The following is a 16663-nucleotide window of genomic DNA, read 5'->3' as shown; positions in this document are numbered from 1 at the left end:
GCGCTTGTTAATTGATTTGTGGCTGACGACAGATAGAAGAGTATAAGCAGACAATTAATGAAAAATAAGGCTTTAAAAAAGGACGTGAGATTAAAGTCTATTATTACAGTTTAAACAAATCCGTCACTAATTTCTGATTCCTCAATCCACCGATTTATTTTTACCTTTAAAGCCAAATTCTGACTTTAATAAATGGCTTGTCGGGGATAAGGTTGTGCTTTTGGATATGTGCTAAATCGAATAATGTGAATTTCAAAAAAGTGCATCCGAGTTGTTTTTCATGGGTTCATAATTTCTGGTAGCTATTACCAACAATTGTGACCCCAAATGTACAAATACTGTCATGCATTGTAATAGATGTGAAAGCCAGTATGCATCCAGGACTGTCTTTAGATAAGGAAGGCCTGACATGACAGTGTTGGTTCATTTCTTGGTCAAGCAGATGTTACACAAAATCTGAACCTGTTGTGTAACTTTTAAACTTCCACCTTCAAAGCCCAGTGTTGAGCTTTAAATATTGGTTTCTTAAATATTATTTAAATGAGGCTGTTTTTTGTTTCCGATGTAGATGGCATGGTTTCCGTATTTTCTCAAGTCGACTGCATTTACTCTGCCTCTTTGGAGCTTTTTTTCAAACTGTCATATCTCAGAAAAACCCCATTTCATTCTGTATATTAGAATTTCAACTACATGTAATTATGTTACTCCAAATGCAAGTATTTTAACAATGTTTTAGGGGGATAAAGCTTATTTGTAATCGGTGCGTAGCTGTCCGTGGTGCTGAAAAATGTCTGGCCTTCTTCCAACGACCACCACGTTGTATTTGAGTAATGATTTAAAAAAAAAAAAAAAGCTTCTTTAAAGATGTTACGATGAAATAATAAGATAAAAACCTGTAATAATATAATTTAATTAACCAAAAGAAAAACATGACAAAGCAACTTGGACTATTATTATTTTTTATCATCAACAACCATTTGAATGGTACACCTGGAAAACTATGTGCACATGTAGAAATATTTCCTTCTTAAATATAAGCATTCATTACCTACATATAAATAACTTTCAGATCCTGGACAAAACATGTTACATAATGCTCACAAAATGGAAGAGAACTCATTGTAAAATCAGACAAAGAGACAACATGCAAATGATATAGAAATAAATACAATGTTTGCATCCATTCCCTTTTTTTATACCCAAAATAAATTCTTCCTAGGGAATTTTGTAAAACATCAAAAAGACTTGTATGATCGATCTACGAGGGAGTATGGCCTATGGTTCAACTATAGGAGACAATAATACATATTAACACTATACAGTTTGAGCCACAAATACACTGCCGTAGAAAGACACACAAAACACACAGATTTCCTGTCAGAGGTGAACATTGCAGTAGTTTGTGCCTTTTTTTTGTCGAAGAAATAATTGTGTTTCATATCGATCATTTAAAGAAACCAAACTCTCAGCAGCCTTGGAAACAGAAAAAGCTGCAAAGAAACTGCATATTGTGTCCTGCAGAGATCAGAGAAGCGAAATGCATCAGCGCCCCGTTGGGTTTTAGTTGTGTCAGACTGAGGATTTGTGTGAGAGCATCCTCAGTCATGGGCATTAAACGTCTCTTTACCAAACAAAGCAGCTGTTGAACTCTGACATGTAACGCGACTTAACGAGGCTCCCTTTTGCTCACTGATGGCACGACGCGTTTCCAGTGCGTAGACGTCCGTGTTTGGCCAAAAATGTTTTCATCTTAGCAAATCACTTCATCCCGTTTTCAGACTTAAATGTGTCCTTTGTTTCCTAAAACAGCAGGAGCGTTTTGGATTTGGATGAGACTTATTTTACGCATGGAGAATCTCATCAGAAGTGTCATTTTGTTGATACTAGTACAGGATTTCAGTCTTTAGAAGTGACCGGAAACAAGTGGACACATTTCACCCTAATCTCACGTTAAAGAAACAAAGACGGTGTTATAATCAGACAACATGAATTGTCAAGATGGATATTTTCACAGCAAAAGTGTCAACTGACCACACGAAACGGCGCAAGGCATAAAAATAAAATAACATAGTTGTCATCTTCTTTTTAACTGCTTTTTATTGTCCTTAAAGTCTGTCATGGGCAATATATTTTCAGTCTCCGGATGATGAGGATGAGGAAACGTTTTGTGTCTGCCTCACTAGAACATGCTGGTCTTTACTAATGTAGCTTTGGCTCCGTTCTGTCTTTGCAAAGACGACAGTACGCTGGCGAACGGGCCGCCCAAAGAGTCCGGGATAGAGGTGATGGGGCCCGGGTTGGTGGCCCAGCCTTGGCTCGCTGCGGTCACCCCCATCCCGCCGGACATGGAGGTCTTCACCTGGTCCACCTGCCCGTTCCCGGTGTTGTTGACCTGTCCTCCGGTGGGGCTCGGGCCGCCGCAGTTGGAGCTGGTGATTGGGTTCGGGCCCGGTCCTCCTGTGCTATCGGGGTCGGTGGATTTGTTGTCTTTACAGTCTTCATCTCTGGAGTCGGACTTCTTCCCGGAGTTGGCCTTGGCAGCCGCTACGGCCGTCGCAGCTGCGCGCTCCATCTTGCGAAACTTGGCACGCCGGTTCTGGAACCAAACCTGGGAAATTAAGAAACGGTGCAAAAAAAACGTTAAACCACAGGGAAGTATTGAATGGTGACAAAAACCTAGATCAATCAATACTAATCTAAATCTATTGATTATTGTTCGGGCTCAATTTTAGAATGTACACGAGCAGCAAGTCTCAAAGGCAGCTCTAAATCAGTGTGCTGATAAAAAAATTCTGATGTGTCCCTGAAGACAAACCCCATCTTTTTTTTGTGCATTAATGCACGAGTGTGTGTAATATGGTGCTAGTGGCTGATCATATCAAAGTATTAAAGCTTTAATTTCACTAAAATATTTTAAAAGTTAACATTTAGATATTTTTGTTTTTGTCATTTGCATCATAAATCCATCCGTTCGTAATCGTGCGTAATGGCAGCAGGTTGCTGTCTGTTGGAGAGCCGGTGTGTGTACCTGAACTCTGGCTTCAGTCAGATCGATTTTCAGTGCCAGCTCCTCTCTGGTGTAGATGTCCGGGTAGTGAGTTTCCGCAAAAACCCTCTCCAGCTCCTTCAGCTGCGCGCTGGTGAAGGTGGTCCGGATGCGCCTCTGCTTCCGCTTCTCGTTCAGCCCACCGTGATCCGTGAACAGTTTGTAGGGAACTGTAAACCAAATTAAAATGTCACCGTTAGATGTGCAGTGGTGTTATCAGTGCAGTGTGAGACATGTGGAGTGTTGTCAGGTGGAAGTAAATTCGATATTTTGTATAAAATCCGGTTATGTGTGCCGGGCTACACTTATTGTATTATGCTTTTGATTACCTGTGAATTAGTTCTGAATTGATATCGTTGCTGACCCGTGATGCGGTTAATTGTGATGTTAAACTAATTGTTGCTCCACAGATTGAGGCTCAAGTTTGAAAAGTTGTCATAATGTTCCCATCCTCCCCGCTTGTTGCTACTGTAACTCCAATTCGGTGTCAATAATGAGCTTTAGTCTTTGGTTATCTAATTATTTTCGAAGCTTTATGTCTCATCGCAAAGTAAATAAATTATGCCTATCATTTTGGCAGCTTAAGATAATTCTGTTGGCGGTTTTGGGTGTGACTGGGATAGTATAACCCCGTAACCGAATTACCCCTTGCCTGCAATCGCTTCTAACGTGATAAATTCTTTCATTTGTGTAAGCAAATTTCGTTTGGTAAATACTAAACACATTTCCATTTTCAAATGCAATCAAGGCGTCCTATAATACGCCGGGTTGAGGCTCCGGAGCCGCTGCTTACCTGCAGCGTACGGGCTGCTCTGGTGGTCCCGCAGCGTCCCCAGGCTGCACGAGCCCGGCGTGAGGGACGGACAGCCGGAGGTGGCCCCGAAAGTGGTCCTGATGGGATTGTACTGAAACCCACTGGCTTGACTGCACGAGCTGAAGTCCGCATAGGCCGATGCCAAGCTCGTCGTGTCCATCCCGGCCATACATGACTCGTAGGCAGAGGAATTTAGGTAAGAATACTCCATTTTATACATTTGTGAAGGCTCGGTAGAGAAAGAAAGCTGCACTTCCCGTGAAAAAAAAACACCGTCAAAGAAAAACTACCCCACAAACAAAGGGTTAGAAAGTATAAAAATAAACTCAAAATGAGGACGCGCGGTCTGAGTTTGGGGGACTTGTTTGGGTTTAACTGGTTGTAAGGAGGCTGGACGGTGTAGATGTGCACTGCTCAGCGCCTGCTCCAAAACTGGCCTCCTTTATAGGAACCTAGCCCTGTTTTATGAAAAGCCCCCTAAGAGCCGCCTAGCCCGAGGTCTCTAGAGCATATAGTCCTCATAATAAACTTGGCTCTTTCCGCTTGGACAATAGCAAAGCGTTTGGTCTTATTGCTAGCGCTTTTTTACATGACAATAACTCATCAGTCTATTGGGCTGGCACTGGGGGCCCGGGCTGTCCAACCTCCCTATCATTGATCCCCTGCATCTCTAATTAGAATTTAATACCACGCCATTACGCACCCCTCCACCGCCACCGCCGCACCCCCACCCCACCCCACTCCTCTCCAACCACCATCTTGCCCTTTAATTCAATCACACCACTTGGAAATAATGAAAGTTGGGTGACGATTCTCCCTGATCCAATTTTCTCCAAGCTTTTAAGCCTTTTAAGCGACCGTATACCTTGGGCAGGATTTCACAGAGTATTCCCCCTCTGCCTCTGCTCCCTGCCCGTCTGCTCCACGCTTTTCTCTCGGTCTCTGTCTCTGCACTATAAGCTGCAAAACATGCACAATTTAACAGGTATAACCACTGATTCTTTGTTTAGTTTGCACGGCTTTTTGAGCTTTAAAATCTAGTTTTCTGCACGAATAAAAGTATGCATCTTAAAGTTGAAATCCCATGTTTCAACCGGGACTGTTTTGACAATGTTTTTGCACAATTTAACAATAATGATTCTGCTTTGTTTCAGGACACGGGTTGCAAGAAAACAACTGCAACAAGCAAATGTGCTCTGAAGCAAATCATCGCATTTTTCATTTTTTCTTTTTTATAGAATAATATGAATTATTTTATGATTTTTTTTTCACAGTGTATGCACATGCACTAATCACGTCCATAACAACAGACTGTACCGCTTCCCCTTTTGTTTAATTTCTCTCTGTTTTATCACATTACAATGCATTATTGTGTACACATACATCGTTTTAGTTATTATTACAGACTTTTAAATCAGGCCTTTGCCATTTCTGGTTTTAAAGTTGAAGGCAATAAATGAAAGTTAGAAATGATCCCCATCATATTAAATTTACGCACAGTAATAAACGAATTTACCAGCTTCGGTTTAATAATGCCCTTTATGCCAAATAAACCACACACTTCCAACCCCTCCCTCTGCACGGCTGCAGTGTAATCTCTGCTAAACTTCCGGGTGTGTTTTTATGATTCAAATGAGTTTGTAATTGTCTTTATTACTTTCATTATTTCGTTTATTTGGCAAATAACATCTTTCTAATGAAAGTAACGAACTGGCGAGGCAGTCCTCGGACCTCTTAGGCTCACAATATTGGCTGAGTGCTTAATTTGGTTTGTGTAATAAGGTAAGCCGCTTTGTATGGCGTTTACACACTCGTGTGTGTTTTCGTTTTTTTTCTCATTGGACCGAGTTCAAGTCCTCGTTTGAAGCTGCGGGTTTTTTTCAACACAAATCGCACAACAGGAATTATGGAGCAACAATTACATTTAGCAGATGAGAGTTTGATGTCTGAATTTGTTCACCACTGCTCCTGTTTTAGTGATTGATCTGTGAGCAGACTGAAAATCACTATAATAATCCTATAATAGTGAACGTGTAGTGATTTTTATTTTATTACCGGACTGTAGCATCACCCGGACACTGGGTTTAGTTACCCATTGTCACAGGTTTTATTATATAGGATTATTATAGATTTCCTCAAGTTTTCCCTTTTTTTAATTTGACTTTATTTTTCACAATATTGATTTTATTTCATCATCTAAATTAAAGAAGACTGGGAAGATATTAAAGATTTGTTTGGACTAGGAGAGAATAAAATAGCTATTAACATACAGGTTCATATCTGAGGTAAAAAAAAAGAAAGGTTAAAATGTGGTTTTATTCAATATAGCCTATCTATTCCCTTTTAAATCTTAACTGTCTAAAAATAAAATGTGTACACGTGTCAGTCCCTCCAAAATTAGCAGAAACTATTTGCCTTTTTTAATATTGTCACCACAAACATTTAAAAAAACAAAACACTTTTATTTCAGATTTAAAGAAGAAAAGAAAAGGAGATTTAAGGCACCTTTTATAATTTGGTTCTGCTTCACCCTGCAAGGTGCAGCTCTTATATTCTCTGTTAAAATAGCCCCGGTCGCATTCGCCATCAATTACTTTCCCCCACAATTGCTGACGTGTTGCAGTTGTTTCTCGCTTTTCTCCGTTGTCTTCTCAGAGATCAACCAGCGCCAGAAAAGAAACACGTTAATTCTTTCTTGACACAACCCGGTGCCTATTATGTTAATGTTTTATTTTCTCCTTTCTTACACACGAGCTGGGACCCTAAAAGTTGTACCAAATGGTTAATTTGATTATTGAAACCAAAGAGCCAAATGGTGCACCGTCCTCCCTCCACGCGTCTGGTAGCGAGAAAAGCAACCATCTCTGGGAATTAATCTAATAACGCTCAAAGAAACGAGAAGTCTTTTCTGATATTTCGCCGAGACAAATACAATTACAGCTTTTAGCCATCAGTTTCTTTCACTGAAGCCGCTCTTTATTCCTGCTCTCCATAGTCCTCACACCATAGTCCACCAGCTATTGAGACGCCTTCTCTTTTATGGTTTCAACATCTTTTAATTCTTTCAGCTGGTCCTGGTGGGACGAGAGGCCACAGTTTGATGTTTGGATGTGAGAATATTAAGCTGGAAAGAAGGCAATTGATTTTATTGTTATAGCTTTTAAGAAGTAAAACCTCCACACGTTTTCCTGCAGGTTGTTTTGAGCCCCGTTTCCAAACAGCAGCCGTATGATTTACAGTAACATAATGATCCTTTAATGCAAGTAAAGCGGTGGTTAATTAGCAATTATGCGGCCAATAAAGGGCTCCAACCACAAGCCTTCACTTAAATAAATCAGCAAAATGCGATGTTTGCAAGACCCTAAATTCCCATGGCAAGTGGCGCACAATAGCCGGGATTTGGTAGCAACTCCTCTCCATTTAGTGCGCACTATCGTTGCTCAGCAATATAGGAATGCGGGTCGACAGGAGGGACAAAAAGAGGAACAAAATGCCATTGTCTCTGGATGGATTGGATGGATCCACTCCCCCGAAAAAGGCAAAGGAACAGAGGATAAAGAGAGATGGGAGGGTCCCGCTGTCACATCGCACCTACAATGTCTCACTCCTCCGCCCGAGGAAACCCTATATCAAAACGCTTATTAATAAGGCCGCGTGTTGCAGGGGAGGGGCTCGAGAGCAGATACAAAATTCATTTTGGGGATGCTCTCGTGGCAATTTAGGATGATGTCTCAATTTGGCAGCATGGATAAAAGGCGATATGTCACCTGCAAAAATGGGCGCAAAAAACCGAGATAAAAGTGTCTCCACTGTTTCATCTCCACAATAATCACATCTCCTTATTTTCCATTTGAGGTGGACGAATTACTCACATCTTGTTCTTAACTCAAAGAAATACCAAAGGATAGGAAAACCCTTTTACAAGTAATAGTCCTGTATTAAAAATGTTACTCAAGTAAAAGTACAAAATGATTGGCATCAAATTTAAATACCAAAAGTAAAATTACTCATTCTGCAAATTGTCCCATTTCAGAAAAATATATATATTTTATGTTTTTGATATAATTATTGATGCATCAATGTGTTTATCAAGCTGAAGATGGTGGAACTAATTTCAACTAATTGTGAATTTAATCCAGGTGTATCTAAAGCCTTATTTTGATCATATTGTTTATCATTAATCGAATCTTTGCTAAAGGTGCTACATAGTGGAGTAAAAGTAAACGATTTACCTCTGAACTATAGTGGAGTAGAAGTACAAATTAGCATAAAAGGGTAATACTTAAACACAATTTAGAAAATATACTTAGTTACACCACTGCAAACCCGTTATAATATGTCGTAATAAATCATAATCTCCCTTATATTGTATTGTTCCTTTAAGCTGCATTGATTTTAAGATCTGAGGCTGCACATCAGAAAACACGTGGACATTAAAAGAGGGGAGTCAAAAAAGAAGTCAAACATGAGTCGGTGCGTAAAAAGCGCATCGCCTTTCCAAACGCACAGATGGAAAGTGACATCTGGAGAAGAGACAAAATTGAATTAGAAGCTGGTGTCTTCTCTCTGTGTGTCTGCACAAAAACCTGCAGCACAAAAGACTTCAGTGTGTCAGACTGCAGGCTCGTGTTGTTATTGTTATTTTTGACGTTTTTCTTATGCTTCTTTATTCTGTCTTTGGTGCAGATCTGAGGGCAGTGCGCACCTCTATTGTGGTCAAATGCATGGATTTAGTGAAGGTATACACCCCCCTCTTACTTGATGCAGCTGTATACATCTTCGTAGCTTATTATACATTCTAAAATAATTATATTTGGGCTCAATTAAGTGGAGGAAAAGTAGATTTATAACCAAAATAGACCTTTTATTTTGCCTTAAATACAGTATTATGATTATTTATAAGGAACAAGGTCAATATGTTTTTCTCATGTATTCAGGCTCTTGTGTGTGATGTTGTTTATCTTCCATAACTGTGTTCCAGATGCAGCTACTCTTTGTCATTGGACGTCTTTGGTGGGTGAACATTTTGAAGGCAGTAATAGTCAGGGGTCTAGAGGAACCTACGTCTCAATGAATGCCCGGTTAGTAACCCTATTTATAAATATAACTTATTATACATTCGAAAATAATGTTAGGCTATTTGGAGTCAATTGTGTTGAAATAAAGTGGGGGGAAAGCAGATGTTTAACCCCTATCGACCTTTTATTTAGCCTTATATGGAAATAGTATGATTATTTTCAGAGTCTGCACAAGTAAAAAAGGAAAATATGTTTTTCTCATGGATACTGTTTCTGGTTTTTGGTTTGTATCTCCCATTAACTGCATGCTCTGGTTGTTTCCAGATGATGCTCCTCTCCTCGTGGCCTCTCCGGACCTCTGAGACTTTATCTCCGCTTCCCAAGTGACCATCCAGTGGATTAACATAAAAATCTTATTCCGGGGGATGAGATTAGGAAACATATTACCCTCAAACGCGGCCTTGGCACGAGCGAGAGCCAGGCAAGGAATCAATTACTAAATTACTCCAACCTCTAAGTCGACATTAACGCAGAGAAATGCCATCGACCGCTTCTGAAATAAGATTTCGCAAAGATGTGATCATTAAATCTCTTGCCAGTGTTCAAGAATTTGATTCATAAAATCGTCTGAAATGAGATGGAATTAAATTCTTATCGGAGCTCTTGTCATCGTTTCAGCCCGTGCTGCTTAACGCTGGTCAATGGCCTTCATGAGATTTTCCCTGTAAATAAACTTAGTAATTGAATCCTGCTCTCCGCGACACATTGTTTGCTTGTTATTCATTTAAGGCAGCGGACGGATGGGGCGAGCAGGAGTTTGGATATCACTGCTTTAAATGTTTAAATATCCAAAACAACGTTGCGTTTTTAGTAAGAAGTAATGGTAGAAAGTAACTAAGTACATTTACTCAAGTACTGTAATTTTGAGGTACTTATTGTATGTTACTTTGTACTTCACAATAATTCAGAGGTTAGTGTTGTACTTTAACTTCACTATACATTTATGTAACTTTGCAGATATAGATTAACGATATGAAATAAGATCAACACTTAAGACTTTAGTCACACCTTGATTAATAAATTACATTAATTTAGCAGTAAATTAAGTCATTAAAACTAGCTGCACCTTTACCAGCTTTGATGACACTTTAATGCATCAATAACTATAATCAAAACATATCATATTATTCTGAAACGGGCCAATCTGCATATTGAGTACTTTTGGTACTTTAAGTATATTTAGACGCTAATACTTTTGTACTTTTACTTGAGTAACATTTTGAATACGGACTTGTAAGAGTAATCATACACTCTTAGGTATTTCTTCTTTTACTTAAGTACAAGATCTGAGTACTTCTCCCACCAGTAACAAGANAAATCGAATAATGTGAATTTTTCAAGAGTGTTGCCAAAAAATTGCACCCAAGTTGTTTTTCAGGTCACAATTGTTGGTAATACCAGAAATTATGAACCCATGAAAAACAACTTGGGTGCAATTTTTTGGCAACACTCTTGAAAAATTCACATTATTCGATTTAGCACATATCCAAAAGCCCAACCTTATCCCCTATAAGCCATTTATACAAAATCAGAATCTGGATTTAAGGTAAAAATAAATCGGTGAATTGAGGAATCAGAAATTACTGACGGATTTGTTTAAACTGTAATAATAGACTTTTTTAAAGCCTTATTTTTCATTAATTGTCTGCTTATACTCTTCTATCTGTCGTCAGCCACAAATCAATTAACAAGCGCTGCAGTAAAAACGCATGGAAACGTATTTTCTAAAATTATTTAGCAAAGCAAAATGATTGGTTTCCTGTTTCACTTCTTTGACGCAATTGAATCTAAACCACGTTAAATCTTTGAGGCGGTGCATTAAAATGTTTGGATAATTGGAAACAATAAAAGACAGAAGCACAGTTTTAATTTATAACATTTTATTTATAAACATACAGTATGCTATAAATCGCATTTAAACATCAAATGGATCTATATTTCAGATAGTGTTCAGGTGAATATTACAATAAATACAGAACAGACGTGAAGGTTTTCGTTCCCAGACTATCCTGTCTGAATGAGCTCCAGATCCCGCTATAAGAGACTCAGATGTTTCCGTTAACTAAATGAGAATAAAAAATAAAATACAAACCGGAACAGAAGCTTAAAATACTGCAGATCAGAGAGAGGAACCCGGAGGAGAAGCAAGGCTATAGACGCACTTCAGTTTGCTTTCATTCAGCAAATCATTTGGTTTTAGGCTTAAAACGTGCATTTATTTTTACATCCATAATATTTAACCGAGCTCTTCTCATACAAGTCCAAAAAAGAAAAAAGCAATCGACTTAAAATGTCCAGCTGGCAGCACAGATGTTTAGTTTTCATCACCAAATATTGCACAGGTGCTGGTTTGTGTTCATATTACCTCTAAAGATGCAACATGTACTGCTGATTTTTGTGTTTCTGCAATTGTATTAAATGAATCCTACCACTGAGCAAATGTCAAAATTACCTCAATATCATACAGAAGTCTATATCTCTCTAAAACAACATTCAAAATCAAAGGTCTCTCCTGCAGTATATATATTTCCAAATAGACAACACATGTGTTCCTTTGCACTGAGGAATCACAGAGGGGGGAGGGGGGTATGAAATTACGGTTGTTTTTAATGTAAAATAAGCAGTACTTGAACTGAAGTAAAGCAGATGTGAGGGAGGTCTGCAGTTTAAGGGTTAACATTTGGCCATAATCCCTCCCGACACCCCAAAAGAAATACAAATAAGGAGAAATGAAACACCATACAGCTGGTGTTTCCCTCCTGCATCACCTTGCTTTCCTAAGGCACATTAAAGTCCTGACTTTCAGAGGAGCAACCTGCTATGACCCAAAAGCACAGCGAGTCAGTTGTTGCCCTAAAGATGCAACTACGTCCATAATATGTGTTTATATATCAGAAGCTAATTGTATTCAGGGGAACAGAACAGAGTCACTGTGAGGGGTCAAAACACGGTGACTTACTGACAATATACATGTGTTTAGAGTGACCTTTACTGTCTGTCTACATGTTTCTGTATGTTTGTTTGAATCAAGTACTCGTTTAAAAATGGCACACAATTTGGTCAGAAGTAATATCCTTAATGTCTGAATCTTTAAATGTTAATTTCCCGACATGTCCCATTGCATGTCTACTGGGTCTCGAGCCAGGTGGCTATGTTGTAAGGACTGCCGATGGGCTCTGCACATTGGGCTGTTTAGCCACAAAAACACTCGTCCTACTAAACTGGAAGGAACGCAAACCAGCCTGCTTCACTTGGGACTCACGGCTGGACCTGCTGCACATGGAGCGTGCAGCTTCTCTGCTGGGGGGTTTGGAGGCGAGACAGGAGGATTACGGTTCACTGTCCGCAGCACTCCTATCTGACCCTGTCAATATGACATCTCCTGTGTAATGTCATGTGTATCCCCCCCCCCTTCCGTTATGTCTTGTTTAGTTGCTTGTTGTTGCGAAATATATATATATATTTTTCAGATCCAGTCTGGTTATAAAGAAATAAATCCATACTAAGCTGCCTGATCACATATTCAGTTTTCTTATCAATTAGGGGAGTCTTTATCCAAATGATGAATTCCTAAATAATAATGAGTAATATGTGATATACTGCATTTCCATCATATGGAATTTAATGTTTTTTCCAACTCGGAAAATGATTATGATTGGTAGTAAAAGACTTGAACACCACATTTTCTTATTGCGTGTTCACTGACAGCGTAGACGTTCACTTTATAATCTAGCTGTGTTTGAAGCATCTTATTGTGTTTGCTTTCAACATGGCCGCCGCCCCAGAGCAGTCTCTCTCGATGCATGATGAGACAGGTGGTGCGTTGACCAATCAAATGCTCTCGCATGTCAGATGACATAAACACCAAGAAGATATATATATATTTTTCAGACGTTAAGACTGTCCCCCGCTTCCCCCCCCCCCACGATGAGTGTTCATTGGTAATGGAGCTGCAGAGGATGCAGAGGATCCCGACACGCTGTGAAGGACATGATTTTGCAGAGAATTGGTTTGGAAACAGAGATGGGGTTTCTTCCGTGAACCGAGTGTGTTTTTCTGTTGAGCGTCACAACGTGGTTGGCTGTCCGGCCGCTTGGAAAGGGAAAGAGAAAATGATGAGACCCCGTCATTTATTTTATTAACCACAATTGTTTTGGAGGGTTTTAAAAAAGGTCAAGGACATGCAGCTCTAATGAAAGGGATAATGACTTCTGATTGGATTCTGTGGGTGGTGCTGATCCCCAAATGATAACAGCTGCTGAGGGGAGGGTCATGTGAGCGGTGTCTTTCAGAAAATGAACTTTTGTTCCTACAGACAAGGTGAAAGACAGAAAGTTACTGCTGTCCTCTCCCTGCTTCAGATCCAACCTTCCAGCCTCACTGTGCCTGACACTTCTTTATTAAAGGTGCACCGGGTCGGATTGCTATATTAAAATACACTCGTCTCATGAGCCACACAGCGGGGCTGCAATAAAGAATTTGGAAAACACCGTACACTTCTTTCTATCATAACAGTGTCAGGTTCACTCTGAAAACAATAAATCACAACAAACCTTTTTCTACCTGGTTTATGAGCGCCGTATTTACACCATCACCTTATTGGAAACTGCATTTATTCATCAGGCAAAATATGAAATACGGCTGACGTTAGCAAATAATAAGGAACAACAACACCTCACTCTTTTTATAATATTAGAAAATGATTAAACTCTCGTTACGAGCATCGTGCAGAGAGGTTATGCACATATTTCTGCTGGTTGTGCTTTTGGAAATTCCTGTTTTGAATGGATTTAGGGAATATGGAGACAGAATGAAAGAGGGGGAGACTAAAAAGGGAGAGATGGAGGACAGTTTGGGGGAGAGATAAGGGGGAGGTAAGTGGAGGGACTCACAGCGGGAGCGGGTGTAGCACGGGTGGCAGTTGAGGAGGCCGTTTCTGATCCGGACGTCCGTCCCCGTGGTCGTGTCTCCTAACAGTCCCTTACACACCCCGCACTGAAGGAGACAGGGACAGACGTTATGATTCATATGAGTTATATTCAGGTGAAAAGGACAAAATATAGCTATTGGGTATTTTATAGGTTTTTGACAAAGAAATTCCAATTAAGGAGCAAAACCAAAAATCTGTTTCTCAATATTCTTTCTTGCTCTTTTGGTAAGATTTGAAATATGCAAACATTTACCTTTGTTGAGTGTAACAGCCCAGACTGAAAGGTCAATTAGTTTGGGACTGTTTTTTAGAATATGCTCATTTTCACTTGTTCTATTGGCAGATCTTATTTCAAGTGAAAATGCACTGATCCAGCACCTATGCGGCTTATGAAATAGATATTGTACAATAGCTCTATGGCACAGAATCTTAAGCTTTGGGTACAATCCCAACACTTGAGTTTGTTAGTTGGATCAGTGCATTGTTGGTTTGTCTTTTTCCACGCATTTCATGATAACATAATAGACTATCATCCCTTTTATGCTGGAGGCTGCATTCACGAAAGATCTGCAATACAAAACCCCCAAATCTTGCCAAGTGTATGTGTCTAATATCTAGTCAGAATATGTCTCTACTCCTGGTATAAGACATAATAACGTCAGAAGTAACACTGCAGTGAGATATCAGGTCTTGTTTTTAGACAATGTTAAGTCAAAATATCTTATTTTGAGTCGTATCTCAGATGAAACTTGTTTTTTTTCACACATTTATTGGAAAATCTCCAACCGACATCAGAAAACAGAACACCTTTGAGCATTTGCGGCTTATATTGTAACAACATTTCCTGATTCTGGTGAAATATAGTTCAAAATGAGTTCTCCAGCTAATTACAAGATTTGATTTATCTAAATATCCCTTCTTATTCCAAGAACTCTTACCGAGCTCATTTTCACTTGTTCTATTGGCAGATCTTATTTCAAGTGAAAACATCTTGTTTTCATTATTGTTTAACTTGTTTTTGGAGCAGCTTTTTTTTCAAGTGTGGCGATGCAGTGATTAGCTGTGTCGTTGTGTGGCTGTGGGAGTGTCTCTTAAATGTCACATTTAGGTTAAGTGAGGTTGTTAACTTCATCCTGCCGCTGTAGCACATCTTGCCTCCTACGACCGCACTTGAAGGTTATGTCATTCATTCCACAGCAGATGAACAAGAAAAGGCCGTGCCATGTACTCGCCAATTTCCAGCTTGTTGCAGGAAATTCGTTATCAAGTTCCCAACAGAATCGCTCCAATGTTTCATTTGAGTTGTTTGTTTTGAAGTTGTTTTTGTCCCTAACAACAGTAAAGGGCAAGGATGCTCACTGGTCTCTCTCACAGACTCTCATGTGATTGATCAACGTAGCGCGACATAGGGCTGTGTTTCTCCAAAAGTTGAGTGTGTTTGAACTTTTCTATCACAGCTAGAACTCATACGCACAACGACATATTTGGGAAGTCTGGCGTATAAGTCTAAGCTCCGCCTACTCCATGTGAATAATGTCTTCTTACACAACATTCATATTGATAATGGATAATTAAATCATTCAGAAAAAGGACAGTGAATGTTCTGTCACTGACCTTAAAGCATTGGATGTGGAAGTACAGACTGAGGGTCTCTATGATCATGGCCGCCCCCTTCCCTAACGCCTGCCCACAGCTGGAGCACAGCTTCTTCCCACTGACAGACCTACAGAGAGAGAGAGAGACAGAACAACGAGAGAGACTGAAAACATGATATACGAGAAGGGACTTTAAATTGTGTACCGACTGAATATACACAGGGTATATGCAGGAAGTCAAATGTAAGACCTTTTAAGACCCTTTGCATAATTTTAAGACCTCAGCGCCACTTTGAGTTTTAACCGGTTACCTTGGCGACACACTTTACCTCACATTTACTACATACAGTATTGATTGTCCTTCCTCCTTATCTTCCAACCATTTGGACGCATACTTGCATTTCCCCATAACGATGTTGTTTAACAACCGGCGTAAACAGAATGTATTACCTGGAAAATGCCGTCTTAATACTTTTTAATAGCCTTAATTTTCGTTAAATTGAATTATATCAACTTTAACACTTTTAAAGACCCGGACACCTGAAAAAGCAGATTTTGCAAAAGAGCACAGCAAAAGAACCATCTTGTATTGCAGATGCATGTATTCTTGGGGTCACATTGCGTATGGCGCGGCCTCATTGATATGAATCCTGTTCACCTGGATGCTGTACGGTGTGTGTGGTAAGAGTTAGTGGGTTCGACACAGGACCTCTTTTTGGTTGACTGCAAGAATTAAAGATTTGCTCTTGGATCATGTGATTAGTCTAATGTCTGGATGTTGCTTGATCACGCGCGTATTTTTTTCATTAAACTACATTACAATTCAGAGATTTTTTGATCGCTAGCCAAATTACTCTGTTTTTAGCCGTGTCATACAATATCAAACATCGGCCCGGCCTCAGCCTTCGCGCAGCGACTTTGTTTTGTTTGTTTTCTGTGGTCGCGTAAAACAGTTTAGAAGGCAAAACACAACAAGGCTTCTTTTTCCAGTCCAGTTTATTAAGCTTTTATATCATTTTTTTGACAGTCAGGAAAATACAGATTGAAGTGAAATACACCATAATTCTATCTCTTTACCATGAAAAAAACATACAAAAAAAGAGTCAATACACAACACGTTTACACATGGCATCCACAGCTGTTTCCGGTCAGTTCCATTGGCTGGCTCCAGATTGTTATTAGACAGTATTGTTAGGTTCA

General features: G+C 39.5%; 2 protein-coding genes across 2 annotated transcripts in view; both read right to left on the bottom strand.

The window, feature by feature from the left end:
* Nucleotides 1–985: 985 nt before the first annotated feature.
* phox2bb (paired like homeobox 2Bb) lies at nt 986–4080 on the bottom strand. Its single transcript, XM_010780744.1, has 3 exons — nt 3840–4080; nt 3029–3216; nt 986–2608 (listed from the first exon to the last, which is right to left on the bottom strand). The coding sequence occupies exons 1-3, from the start codon at nt 4078–4080 to the stop codon at nt 2180–2182; spliced, it is 858 nt and encodes a 285-aa protein (XP_010779046.1). The 3' UTR covers nt 986–2179.
* Nucleotides 4081–11944: 7864 nt separating this feature from the next.
* Nucleotides 11945–16663, bottom strand: part of LOC104953752 (LIM and calponin homology domains-containing protein 1-like) — a gene marked incomplete at its 5' end in the record, with an annotated part of 41752 nt that continues 37033 nt past the window's right edge. The window contains 3 exons of the mRNA XM_010780745.1: nt 11945–13030; nt 13831–13933; nt 15483–15591. Of these exons, the coding sequence (XP_010779047.1) occupies nt 13005–13030; nt 13831–13933; nt 15483–15591 (238 nt within the window). The remainder of the gene's footprint in view (nt 13031–13830; nt 13934–15482; nt 15592–16663) is intronic.

This window comes from Notothenia coriiceps, unplaced genomic scaffold, assembly GCF_000735185.1.
Source record: "Notothenia coriiceps isolate Sejong01 unplaced genomic scaffold, NC01 NC01_scaffold00022144, whole genome shotgun sequence".
Taxonomy (NCBI): Eukaryota; Metazoa; Chordata; class Actinopteri; order Perciformes; family Nototheniidae; genus Notothenia; species Notothenia coriiceps.
This window is presented reverse-complemented; position numbering and strand designations above follow the sequence as displayed.